Raw genomic sequence first — 13,355 nt, forward strand, 5'->3', positions numbered from 1 at the left:
CCTTCCATTCAAGCACGGGCTCTCTCAAAAATTGGAATCGAACCACTTTCAATCGGTAATCAACATTAGCATAACACGATGGCAACCAATCCATGCCCATGATTACATCGAAATCTAACATTTCTAACTCAATCAAATCAGCCGTGGTCTGGCGATCACATATCACAACTACACAATTTTTGTACACTTGTCTTGCTATCACGGGATCCCCAACCGGAGTAGACACCTCAAAAGGTTTGATTGGCTCAGGTTTTACCCCAATACAACCAGCAACATATGGAGTAATATAAGAGAATGTAGAACCCAGATCTATCAATGCATACACATCACGGGAGAATATAGACAATATACCTGTAACCACATTCGGAGAGGACTCAAGATCCTGTCGTCCAGCCAAAGCATAAACACGGGGCTGAGTGGCACCTGAAGTAGATGCTGCCCCTCTGCCTCTACCTCGACCTACTGACATCTGAGAAGTCTGCCCTACCGGGCGTGCTGATAAGGAACCAGCTGCTGAGCCTGTGGGCTGAACCCCACCTCTTCCATACCGCGAGGGACAATCTCGCATCAAATGCCCAGTCTGTCCACAAACATAACAAGCATCCGTGTCCTGACGACATGGCCCTAAGTGTAACTTCAGGCACCGGCTACATCGTGGAACTAGTGGTCTCCTTTGACTGTAATCACCCCCAAACTGAGAACCCGAAGCTCTCGAACTCTAACCCTGTCCTGAAGGAAAAGAGCGATCAAATCCCCTATCCGCGAATCGTGGAGGCGCACTAGTCACTGACTGACCTGAATGTCGGGAATAGGTCTACATCGATCCCCCTCTATAATCACTGCCTGTGCCCATAGATCTAGCCTTTTTGCTTTGTCTTCTATCACTATCGCGATCACCCCTTTGTGGTTGTTGTCGTCCCTCTAAGTTCTGGGCATGGGCTTGTATTCGAGAAATATCCATCCCTTCTTGCAAAGAGGCCGTCAAGCAGTCCTTGAACAAATGTGGCCCTAAGCCACTCATAAATCGGTGTACACGATCTCCCATGTCGGCTACCATAGTCGGGGCATATCTCGCCAAGGAATTAAATTGCATGCTATACTCACGGGCACTCATATTTCCTTGCCTCAGATGTAGAAATCTATCCGCTCTAGCTCGGCGGACCTCGGGTGGCAAATAGTGACGAATAAATGCATCCACGAATTCTTGCCAAACCGTAGGAAGCGCATTCTCTCCTCTTGATAATACCCAGTTGTTATACCATAAAACTGCCACATCCCGGAGTCTATAGGATGCCAACTCCACGGATTCAGTTTCGGAGGCATGGACAATCTTCAATGTCCTCAACATCTCATCTATGAAACTTTGCGGGTCTTCATCCGGCTTTGACCCGAAGTATTCCAGAGGATTTAGACTCATAAAATCACGGACTTTGGTAATTGCTGCCCGATCACTTGGGCCCGCGTTTTGTCGTTGTGCCTGAGCGGCAACCAATTGTGTCAATAACCGGATGGCCTCGGTCATTTGTTGACCCGAAGCAACCGGTGGGGGAATTGGAGCTGGGGCTCCTCCTTGTTCTTCCACATTAGGCGGGGTAGAAGAAGTGTTAGACAAGGCCTCATTATGAGATTCGCCTTCTTTTATATTCATCGGAGGCTCTCTTTCTACCCGCCTCCTTGCCGTAGTCTTGCCCTTCTGGGCAACTGTAGCCTTTCCCTTTTGCGGCATTCTGAAATCATAACACACTATTAGGGAGGATAAAATCTTATGCACGGCTCTATCGCACGATCTTATAAGAAGAAGGATGGTCATTTCCTAAATGCCCTGTAGCCTCGTGTTTATTGATGTGGCGCGCAACATGCCATAAACAAGACTCTACTAGACACAGCTCGTAGACACTTCCTAGGACTAAACTGCTCTGATACCACTTTTGTCACGACCCAGCTAGGGGCCGCGACAGGCACCCGGGGCTAACCTCCGAGCACCGCTCGCTCTACTAGTCATCATGCTCATTAACTACTCTTTTATCGATGTTATACTCAATCATAAGAAAGTCATGTTTCATTTGTAAACATAGATAGTTTCATATACAGAAGCCCTTTTTGGCTATCAAAATAATAAATACAATTATACCATAGTGACCCTGTCAGACCATATAACCCACACTGTGTATCTATGAGTCTCTACTGAACCCGAAACGCATAGGCGGGACAGGACCCCGTTGAGCCCAACATATACAAATATACACAAAAGAATAATTAAGCACCCCCGGAACAAAGGAGTGCTTTTAATCGGCTGACAGTTACTACGAATCTGGGTCAAGCTCTCCTCCCTGTCTACATGTGGGTATGAACACAGTGTCCAAAGAAAACGGACGTCAGTACGAACATTGTACTGAGTATGTAAGGCAGGAATGAAATAAATATAATAGGAGGATCGTGAACCATAAGAGAAAGATATAACCTGCAAGAGTGTCATAAGCAAATACATCTCCTACATATATCATATTTTACACAACCATAGTACATACGTCATCACATCACATATCTCGTCACATCACATATCTCGTCACATCACGTATCTCGTTACATCACATATCATATCGTTATCCCGCGTCCGGGTAACCATCATATGTCGCCCACTAGTGGTGATCATGCCCGGCCCTCTAGGCTCGGTGTAACATCGCAGCCCGCCTTAGCGGTGACATGCCCGGCCATCTAGGCACGGTGGAACCATATGCAGCCCGCCTTAGCGGTGACATGCCCGGCCATCTAGGCACAGTGGAATCCCATCATCACAAAATCAATCATTACCCATCACTATTACACATCTCATGAATGTATCACAATCTTATCATAGCTTGGCATATTCATACATAACATAGGCATATTATAAGTTAGCATTATGGATCATCTTATAAACATACCATAACTTTACATCATTTCACGTTTAGCATTAGGAGCATACATTAGACTTTGAAGACAACCATAGCTATGTCGGGGTGACGTAAGGTCGTAAACCCTCGATTACATTATGAACATTTATGAGTACTTTTCCTCACCTTGAAGGAAATAGTGCATAAGGTGAGTATTAACAACAATGACATCACTAGCGTAATGGGATCATTATATCAGGAACTATCGAATCTCTATACTTTAACTCATTATCATCATTATCATGCTTGCATGTAATTTAGTATATTTAAGAACTCATAAGTTCCCTCATATAGGAGGATCATGGAAAGCTTGAAAGATTCATGCCTTTGAAAGAAGGGATAAGCCTTACATACCTTTTGTTACACCTTGGAAAATACCCCGTATATGTACAGAGAATAAGCTAACCAAGAGCGTAGCGTATGCGATGTTTTGATGAGCAATAAAGAGTATTAGATGACCCTCGACGAGATTCTAAAGGCATACAATGCAAGGAAAGAAAGTTGCTAAGGAAAATGAATCATACATGGTGTATCGGATAAGAATAACAAGCAACGATTTGGTGATGGAATAATGAGGTCTTAGGTATAAGCAATAACGTCCTTTAGATGGGTATTGAAGTGTTAAACAAGTGTTAAGAAGGTTCTATAAGAATCGGAGATCAAACGAGTAGACGAAAACAGAAGTCGCTTCAGTTGGCATTATACGGCCAAACATACGGTCAATATAAATTATACTGGCCGTATGTTGGACCGCATAATTGGCCAAAATGAAGATAACATTCTGGAACAAATGTACGTCCATACATACGGTCCGTATAAATAGTACGGACCGTATGTTGGTCCGTATAACATGGTCGGGCAGCTTTTAAATTTGTGTAAGGGATCTTTTTCATTCATTTTTCATTTCATCTCCCCTCTCCTATCTTCAAGAAAAACTCTAGAACATTCCTTATCCCTCATTCACTAAGATTCAAAGGGAATCCATGATCAACCACACCAAGTTCATGAAAACAAGAGTGTGAAACCCAAGTAAAGTTCATCCTCCTCAAAGAAAACCAAAAGAGGTGAGATAGGGTTTTGTTGCTAGAGGAGAAACTCCACTCAAGACTTTTTCAACCATCATCCAAGGTAAGTTTCATGACCATTTTATGTTGTTTAAGGTATTGGAAGGTTAATATACCCGAATTGTAGAAGAACATATCAAATAGGTCATTCAAGAGTGAATAGTGCCATGAGTGAGTGGTAGTTGACTTGAATCATGAATGTTAGTGTGTTGTGAGTATGAATATGTTATAAATGACATGTAGACCATGAGATAAGTGTGATACATGGGAAAATATGATAGCGAACCCAAAACCATAAATGTGGAGAAAAATGAAGAGAAATGGTGGATCATGGCCATTGTATATGAATGATAATTGTGATTTGCTATATTGTGATTACTATTGTGGGTGATTGGGAGTTGATATGGAATATGGGAAAAGTAGTATAAACAGAGGAAGTGCTGCCCAATTTTCTCTAGAAATAGTAGTGCGTTCTTATAGTTGGTTAACTAACGATCGTACGAATCCTCTTTTTGAAGGTAGAGGCATGACATTGAAGGAGAATAAGCAAACGCTAAATTGCTTAAACGACAAAGGTATGTGAGGCTTAACCCTTCTTTCAAAAGGCATGAATCCTTCAAGCTTTCCACAAATCCTTCTATAAGATGAAGCTTAAGAGTCCTTCTATATATTAAATCCCCTATGAGCATGATAGTGATGACAATGAGTAGAGTCTAGAGACTCAAGAAATTGTGGCATGATGTTCCTACAATGCTAATGATGTTATTATTGTTAACACTCACCTTATGTTTTATTCCCTTCAAGGCGAGGCATGATACTCATAAATGTCCATAATACAATCGGGGGGTTCACGACCTTACGTCACCCCGACATAGTATGGTTGTCTTAAAGCCTAATGAATGCTCTTAATGCTAATGTATGTTATGACAATAAGATGATAAGATGATGCTATGTTATGAGATGTGTAATAGTGATGTGTTATGATCGACTTTCTGATGATAAGATTCCACCGTGCCTATACGACCGGGCATGTCACCGCTAATGCGGGCTGCGTACAATTCCACCGCGCCTATATAGCCGGGAATGTCACCGCTAATGCGGGCTGCGATGTTTACACCGAGCCGAGAGGGCCGGGCATGATCACCACTAGTGGGCGGCATATGAGGGTTACCTGGACGCGGGTAACGATACAGATTATGATGTGATCATGTATATGATGACGTACGTGATGATGTATGGGATGTGATAACATGTGTACTATGATTGTGTAAAATGTGAAATGTGATAGTAATACGATTGCCTATGACATGGGTGCAGGTTATATCTTTGTCCCATGACTCATGATCTTTCTAATATGTTTGCTTATTTCATTCCTGCCTTACATACTCAGTACAATATTCATACTGACGTCCTTTTTCTATGGACGCTGTGTTCATTCCCATAGGTAGACAAGGAGGAGATCTTGCTCCGGATTCTTAGAGGCTGCTAGCTGATTGGAAGCCCTCCATTGTCCCGGAGGTGCCTATGATGATTATTTTGTGTACAGTTGTAGATGTCATCTCTTAGAGGCTCGTAGATACTCGACGTGGGTCGTGTGGTTTTATGGCATGGTCATTATGTATATATATATATGTGTGTGTATATTATTTTGCTAGCCTACGGGCTCGTATGTATAAAAGCATTTCGTTTCTAAAGGAAAATGGATTTTATTATAAATTAAGCATGAATCGGATAAATGATTGCTAAATGAGCTTAATAACTGATGGCACGAGCGGTGCTCGGTAGTTAGCCCCGAGTAACCGTCACGGCCCCTAGCTGGGTCGTGACACCTTTGACATTTAACTAAGCTATCACTTGCGTGTTCTCCTTTAATGCACACGTTCTACCTTCAAGAGAATTCATATCGTCATTAACTAAGCAACTATAAGAACGGGCTTTCTAAAGCTATGGAAAATGGGGCAGCACTTCCTTTGTTTATACTACTTTTCCCATATTCTATATCAACTCCCAACGCTTACAACAACATTCACAATATTGCAATCAACAATCATCGTTCATATACATTGACCACAATCCACCATTTCTCTTCAATTTCTCCACATTTATGGTTATAGCTTACTATCGCGTTTTCTCATGTATCACACTTATTTCATGTTCTAAATGTCATTTATGACGTATTCATAATCACAACACCCCGACATTTATGATTCAATCCAACTACCATCCAAACATGACACTATTCACTCATTAATGACCCATTTCCTATGTCTTTTTACAATTCAAGTATCTTAACCTTCCAATACCTTAAACAACATGTTTTAGTCATGAAACTTACCTTAGATGATGGTTGAACAAGCCTTGAATGGAATTACTCCTCCAGCACCAAAACCCTACTTCACTTCCTTTGGGTTTTCTTGAGATAGATGATCTTTAGCTAGGTTTCATACACATTGTTTCATGAATTTGGTGTTATTGATCATGGATTTCCTTTGATTTTCTTGTAATGAAGAGTGGGGAGTATTCTAGAGGCTTCTAGAGAGAAATATCGTGAAGATGAAATGAATTTAATGAGCTTGGGTCTCCTTTTAATGACTTAAAATCTGATCCGGAATGAACAGTAGTTGAAGTGCACAGTGGTCGTAAACCCAGTTTACGGTCCGTATTCCAGTTTACAGGCCGTATATCGTGGTCGTATTTAAGCATAACAAAACCAGAAAGGTATGCTGGGGATTATGGCGATTTACGATCGTAGTTTACGGGCCGTATTTCAATTTACGGTCCGTATTCCAAGTCGTATTTAACCATTTAAACATTTGACAGAAAGTTGAAGTTTTGCGAGTTGAAATACGACATGGTGGTTTACGGGCCGTATACCACTTTGCGGTCCATATTTCACTTTACGGTCGACTGGGCCAAAATGCAAATCTGCGACTTTCAAGTCTTCAAAACCTATAATTAATCATTGTGGAGTATAACCTCTCTCTTGTTCCCATTGCCTTTGAAATCTTACTTAGGGTCGTCAAACGTCATTCCCTTCTGATTAAAACACCATATACTCGTATTCTTCGTTAGTCTATTCGTTGTACATTCAGGGGGAAATTTACGAGGTGTAACACAAAATAAAGAAGGAGATGGGGAATAAAATTGCTGAACTAGAGCAGGGCTCTAAAAAGAAAGAGGGGCTAAGGTACTCTGATTTTTGCATTCTTCCTTGACTCGAGACCTCTTTCACTGAGAACTAGCTGATTGATGTCACAAGCAATCTTCCTGGTCTAAGAGCAGCCTGAAATCGGAAGTTCACACTCAGCGTCCGGACTTGGGTTTACCAGAAGGTTAAAAAATTCCCAAATGACCATTTCAATAGGTCGGGCAATCCCAGGGCCCACTTGAGAGCTTATTGCGACCAGTTGGTCAGGAGGGGTGGAAACAAAGCTTTGCTCATGAGATTATTCAGTCAAAGTCTATCAGGAACAGCTATGGAGTGGTTCATCTCACAAGACGTCAGTTGATGGAGGACATGGGAGGAGATGGCATGTTCATTCATGGAGAGATTCCGCTTCAATGTGAAAAATGTGCCTGATCGCTTCTCATTGGAGAAAATCCGTCAAAAATCGACCGAAACGTATAGAGAATGTGCCAGTCGCTAGAGAGACGAGGCAGCGCGTGTGCTACCACCTATGATTGAAGTTGAGCTGGTAGCTACATTTATACTGTACTAAGAAGCTGATTGTTTTGACAAAATGATAACTATGAAAGAGAGCTCCTTTGCAGATTTAGTCACCGTTGGGGAAGACATCGAAGATGGCTTCAAGACCGGTAGGATTGTCAGTGTATTAAATAGAGTAGGTGCGTCTGGTGCCACAAGTGGCAAAAAGAAGAAAGAAGATGTAGCTTATGTTTCTAGAGCTACTAGCCCAAAAATCTGAGGAAAAGAGATAACCCACAAAAATCAAGACAACTACCAATCGCCTCTACCAACCAGCTATATAACCACTTCACCCCAATATAGCCCGATGTCTGTGTGCTACACATAACCTGGATACCAAGCTCCACAACTAAATTACCAAATACCAGCACCTAGCAACCAAGCTCCACGACCAAATTACCAAATGCCAGCACCCAATAACCAAGCTCCACAAAACCAGACTTTCCAAAACCAGCCTCCACCAGCAAACTATGAGGCACCCCAAAAGAAACATCCGAGAGTATTCACTCCTTTACCCGAATCAAGGGCTAGTTTGTTTGACAAACTAAGAGAGGCCAGTCGAATGAATGTTGTTCCACTAAAACCTGCTAACCCCAAAGATCGACGGTACATGCCAGATTTCACTTGCGCCTATCATTCTAACCAGGTTGTCCACACTACCGAATATTGCATAAACTTAAGGCACAAGCTACAAGATATAATTGATAATCATGAGCTTATCCTGGAACCAACACCTCTAAATGTGGACACAAATCCTCTCCCAAATCATGGAGGGAATCAAATTTACATGATAGAAAGGGGGGATGAATGGGAAGAGAGCCCTGCGATCATTTGTCAAGGAATGAAAAGCATTGTCGCCTCGTTGTCCTTACAAGAGCAAAAAGAAGTGTTAGGCCCCATGACAAGGAAATATGAGATGTTCCAGTCATTTGCTGTAGCCAAGAAAGAGCCCTTCGTGCTCAAATATCCCTCAATAGTCACTCGAATTCAGAACGAGCCGTCCGTACTCAAAACATCAAGGTTAATTGAGAATGCACCTTTTGTGATAAAATCACCGCACCTGATGATGGTCAAAGGAAAAGAGGTAGCAGCTGTGGTTCAGGGTATGACCAGGTCTGGAAGGCGTTACGCTCCAGAAAATCCCGTACCCAAAGCACCACATTAAGAAATCCTAAAAAAAAACCAGTCACTGAAGGTGAAGCTGAAAACTTTTTGAGGCAAATGTCAGTTAAGGATTATTCGATTGTTGAGCACTTGCATAAAACTCCTGGCAGGATATCAGTAATGTCATTATTACTCAGTTCGTCTCAACATTGCTTAGCCTTGATGAAACCTTTGGATGAAGTCCAAGTACCCGCCGGCACTACAAGTGAAACATTGGTCGAGATTGTAGGGTAAGTTGTACGAGCGCATAGGCTATCATTTTCTGATGATGAATTGCCTAGGGAGGGTAAGACCCATAACAAGGCCTTGCACATAACAGTCAAATGCCGCGATAAGATTATCCCTCAAGTGCTGATTGATGGAGGGGCTGGGTTAAATGTATGCCCTGTGACAACTTTGAAACAGCTTGGATATGATGTTGGCAAAATCCGCCAGAGTTAAACAAATGTAAAAGCTTATGATGGCTCAACCAGTGATCCAATTGGAGAAATAGATCTGAACATACAAATGGGTCCCGTAGAGTTCATTGTGGAGTACATTATCATGGATATCAAAACAAGTTATAACTTATTATTGGGATGACCTTGGTTGCACGCCGCTGTGGTTGTGGCATCTTCATTGCAACAATCTCTCAAATTTATCTGGGATGATCAAAAAGTCGTAATTCACGGTAAAGGAAGTGTTCATAACTATCCGGACAATTCAGTACCGGTCATAGAAAAATCGCCAAGCAATACTGATATTTGACACCGTTGAATTAGGCATGTTAGATCGCAAACGGAATGATGAGGATATCCCTATGCCACCGGTCTACAAAATGGTTGGCACGACTATGATAAGAAACGGGTTCGAGCCCAGGAAAGATCTGGGAAGGAATTTACAAGGAATCAAAGAACTAGTGAATATAAAAAATTGGAAATATCGATTTAGGGTTGGATACGAACCATGTGAGGTAGAAGAAGAAGAAGCAAAACATGGACAAAGAGGTCCTATTGAAATGATAAAGCCATTTCCTCGTCTATACCAGTCCTTCACAACATGCCCATTAAGTCATAACGGCGAAGGTCCAGAAGAGGGTTTAAGGATGTTGTTTTGGGAAGAGGAGTGTGCAGCCATCATTGAAGAATGTTTTGAAGCACTGGATATTCGTCATGATGAGCTAGGAGAAATGTCAAGTGGATGGACTTCTACACCGTTGTTCACCTTGCGGTAGAAAGAATGCTCACTTTCAGAAAAACGGCGAAAGTCGGGTTTGAGGCCCGGATTATCGCCCTTTCATGCTTTTACATTTCCTTATTACGTGTTGTTTAATAATGAAAATGGCTCGATGTTCCATTCTGAGTCAGGATCACAGTTTGTATCACTCTTTTAAAATTGTTTTGCTTTACCTATATAGATATACATATATATACATATATAAATACATAATTGAGATTGCTTTTATATGATTGATAATTGTGTTACTTTGCTTTATAGTAATAACATAGAAGCCACAGATAATGTCATGACATGTTACGAAACAATTAAGAACGATGACGAACAAAGCAAAGATCAAGAAGAAGAGATAACTGAACTAAAAGGGTTGATAGAAGCCGAAGAGGAATATGAAAATAGACCAACACTGAACCTAGAGGAAACGGAGGCGGTTAATCTAGGAAATTAGGAAATGGTTCGAGAAACTAGGATAAGCGTACATTTGACCGAACCTGAGAAAGAAAGGTAATGAAGTCTGCTGAAAGAGTATGAAGATGTTTTTGCTGGGTCATATGCCGATATGTCGGGTTTGAGTACAGACATTATCGCTCATAGGTTGCCAATCCTAGAGGGATTCACCCCGGTAAAGTAGAAAATCAGATAGCCTAAGCCCGATATCAGCGTCAGAATCAAAGAGGAAGTTGAGAAGCATATTCAGTCGGGAGTTATGGAAGTGACACCCTACCTGACATAGTTAGCGAACATAGTCCTGGTATCAAAGAAGGATGGGAAAATGAGGATCTGTGTGGACTATCGTGATCTCAACCGCGCTAGTCCAAAAGATATTTTTCCACTCCCTAACATTCACATACTTATTGACAATTGCACCAAGCATGAGGTACAGTCTTTTGTGGACTGTTACGCAAGTTATCATCAGATACTGATGGATGAAGAAGATGCTCAGAAAATGGCCCTCATCACACCATGGGGAGTATATCACTACCGGGTAATGCCTTTCGGGCTCAAGAATGCCAGCGCTACTTACATGAGGGCAATGACCTCCATTTTTCATGATATGATGCATAGAGAGATCGAGGTGTATGTGGCCGACGTCGTCATCAAGTCTTGAGTAGGTGATGATCATCTGGAGCATTTGAGAAAATTCTTCGACAGACTCCGCAAATACGATTTGAAGTTGAATCCTGCTAAATGCGCATTTGGAGGGCCTACCGGAAAGTTGCTAGGATTCATAATCAGTCGTCGTGGTATTGAGTTGGATCCCACAAATATCAAAGCAATTCAAGAACTCCTACCACCAAAGACAAATAAAAAGGTCATGAGTTTCCTAGGAAGGTTGAATTACAATGGGCGCTTCATTGCCCAGTCCACAGTAATTGTAGAACCAATTCTCAAACTCCTCAAGAAAGATGCTCCAACCAAATGGACAGGAGGTTTGTCAGAAATCATTCGACACAATCAAAAGATACTTGTCAAAACCACCCTTTTTGGTCCCGCTAAAACCGGAAATCCCTTTACTGCTATATATGTCAATATCAGAAAATGCTTTTGGGTGCATGTTGGCGTAAAATGATGAAACAGGCAAGAAAGAGAGAGCCTCTATTACATCAGTAAGAAGTTCACACCCTGTGAATCTAGATATTCCTTGGTAGAAAAGGCGTGTTGTGCTTTAACCTGGGTGTCCCAGAAATTAAGACATTATATGGCTGCATACACGACTCATTTGATCTCAAAAATGGACCCCCTAAGGTAAATCTTTTGCCAACCTATGCCGATAAGGAAGCTGGCCAAATGGCAAATGCTATTGAGTAAGTTTGACATCCAATACGTCGCACAGAAAGCAGTTAAGGGGAAAGCATTAGCAGATTTACTGGCAGGAAGCCTAGTGGATGACAACCCCGTACCTTTATGGACTTACTTCCCGGATGAAGAAGTGATGACAATTGAGGGCGAAAAAAATGAAGATGAATTAGGCTGGAAAGTATACTTTAATGGAGCGGTTAACTTTAAAGGATTAAGAATCGGAGCTGTTTTGGTGTCAGACTCAGGCCAATATTATCCAGTGGCCGCCAAATTGAACTTCAACTGCACCAACAACATGGCTGAATACGAAGCTTTCATCATAGATCTTCGTTTAGCCCTTGACATGGATGTGCGAAACCTTCAGGTAATTGGCGACTCGAATTTGATGATTCATCAGGTTCGAAGAGAATGGGCCACAAAAAGGAGAAGATCATACCGTATGTTGGACTTGTGCAAAGACTGGCAGATCGGTTCCAAGAAGTCAAGTTCAAAAATATACCAAGAACCCAAAATGAGTTTGCTGATGCATTGGCGACAATAGCATCAATGATTCAGCATCCTGACAGTAAATACATTGATCCTGTTAGAGTCAAAATCAGAGATCAACCAGCTCACTGTGCTTTTGTAGAAGTAGAGATTGATGGAAAATCTTGGTATATCAACATTAAAATGTACTTGGAGAAAGGAGAGTATCCTGAAGGAATCACCATCAATCAGAAGAAGACTATCAAGAAGTTAGCTGTCACACCCTAACCTTACTAGGGTGTGATGGGCACCCGACCCTTACCTAGGGCCGAGCGAACCCGCTGACTCATATTACGCACATAATATCTTTGAACTCTTAAATAAAATACAATGAAATACATAGTAAAACTTTCGTAAATATCCTTTTTCTTCGTTCTCAAATCAGACAAAATCTGTAATCATGTAGAACTTATATCATAACACAAAATGACACATCGGCTGATGGAGCCGCTGACAAAACTGACAACCAATACCCACGACTCTGTCTGCAAAGTCTCTAACATTAATCGGACATCATAGCACATATACTCTGACTCGGCAACACTCCGGGAACAAATGGAGCTCGCCAACTTCACTGGAACATCTTCTGTAATATCTTCCACTCATATGGGTGTACCTGCGTGGCATGAAACGCATCCCCCGAAGAAAGGGGGTCAGTACGGAAAATGTACTGAGCATGTAAAGCATGAAACATAGGAAACAGAGTCATGACTGAAACAGAGAATTAACAGAATCAAGTGTGACCTTTTAAAACATCAAAGTACTTGCCTTTTTAAATGAAAATCATGCATATCCATGTCATATATCATATGTATAGATAACGTGTCCCGGCCCTCTATTGAGGGACTCGGTAGATAAAATCATACATGTCCACATCATATATCACATATGTGTAACGTGTCCCGACCCTCAAGTGAGGGACTCGGTGGATAGAATCATGCATGTCAA

General features: G+C 41.7%; 1 protein-coding gene across 1 annotated transcript; it reads left to right on the top strand.

Moving 5' to 3' along the window:
• The first annotated feature begins 10,854 nt into the window (after positions 1–10,854).
• On the top strand, positions 10,855–12,635 carry LOC132643972 (uncharacterized). Its single transcript, XM_060360503.1, has 5 exons — positions 10,855–11,159; positions 11,235–11,631; positions 11,718–11,828; positions 11,917–12,246; positions 12,288–12,635. Exons 1-5 carry the CDS (start codon positions 10,855–10,857, stop codon positions 12,633–12,635), a joined length of 1,491 nt encoding a protein of 496 aa, XP_060216486.1.
• The last annotated feature ends 720 nt before the right edge of the window (positions 12,636–13,355 follow it).

Source organism: Lycium barbarum, chromosome 6 (genome assembly GCF_019175385.1).
Source record: "Lycium barbarum isolate Lr01 chromosome 6, ASM1917538v2, whole genome shotgun sequence".
In the NCBI taxonomy this organism is placed as follows: domain Eukaryota; kingdom Viridiplantae; phylum Streptophyta; class Magnoliopsida; order Solanales; family Solanaceae; genus Lycium; species Lycium barbarum.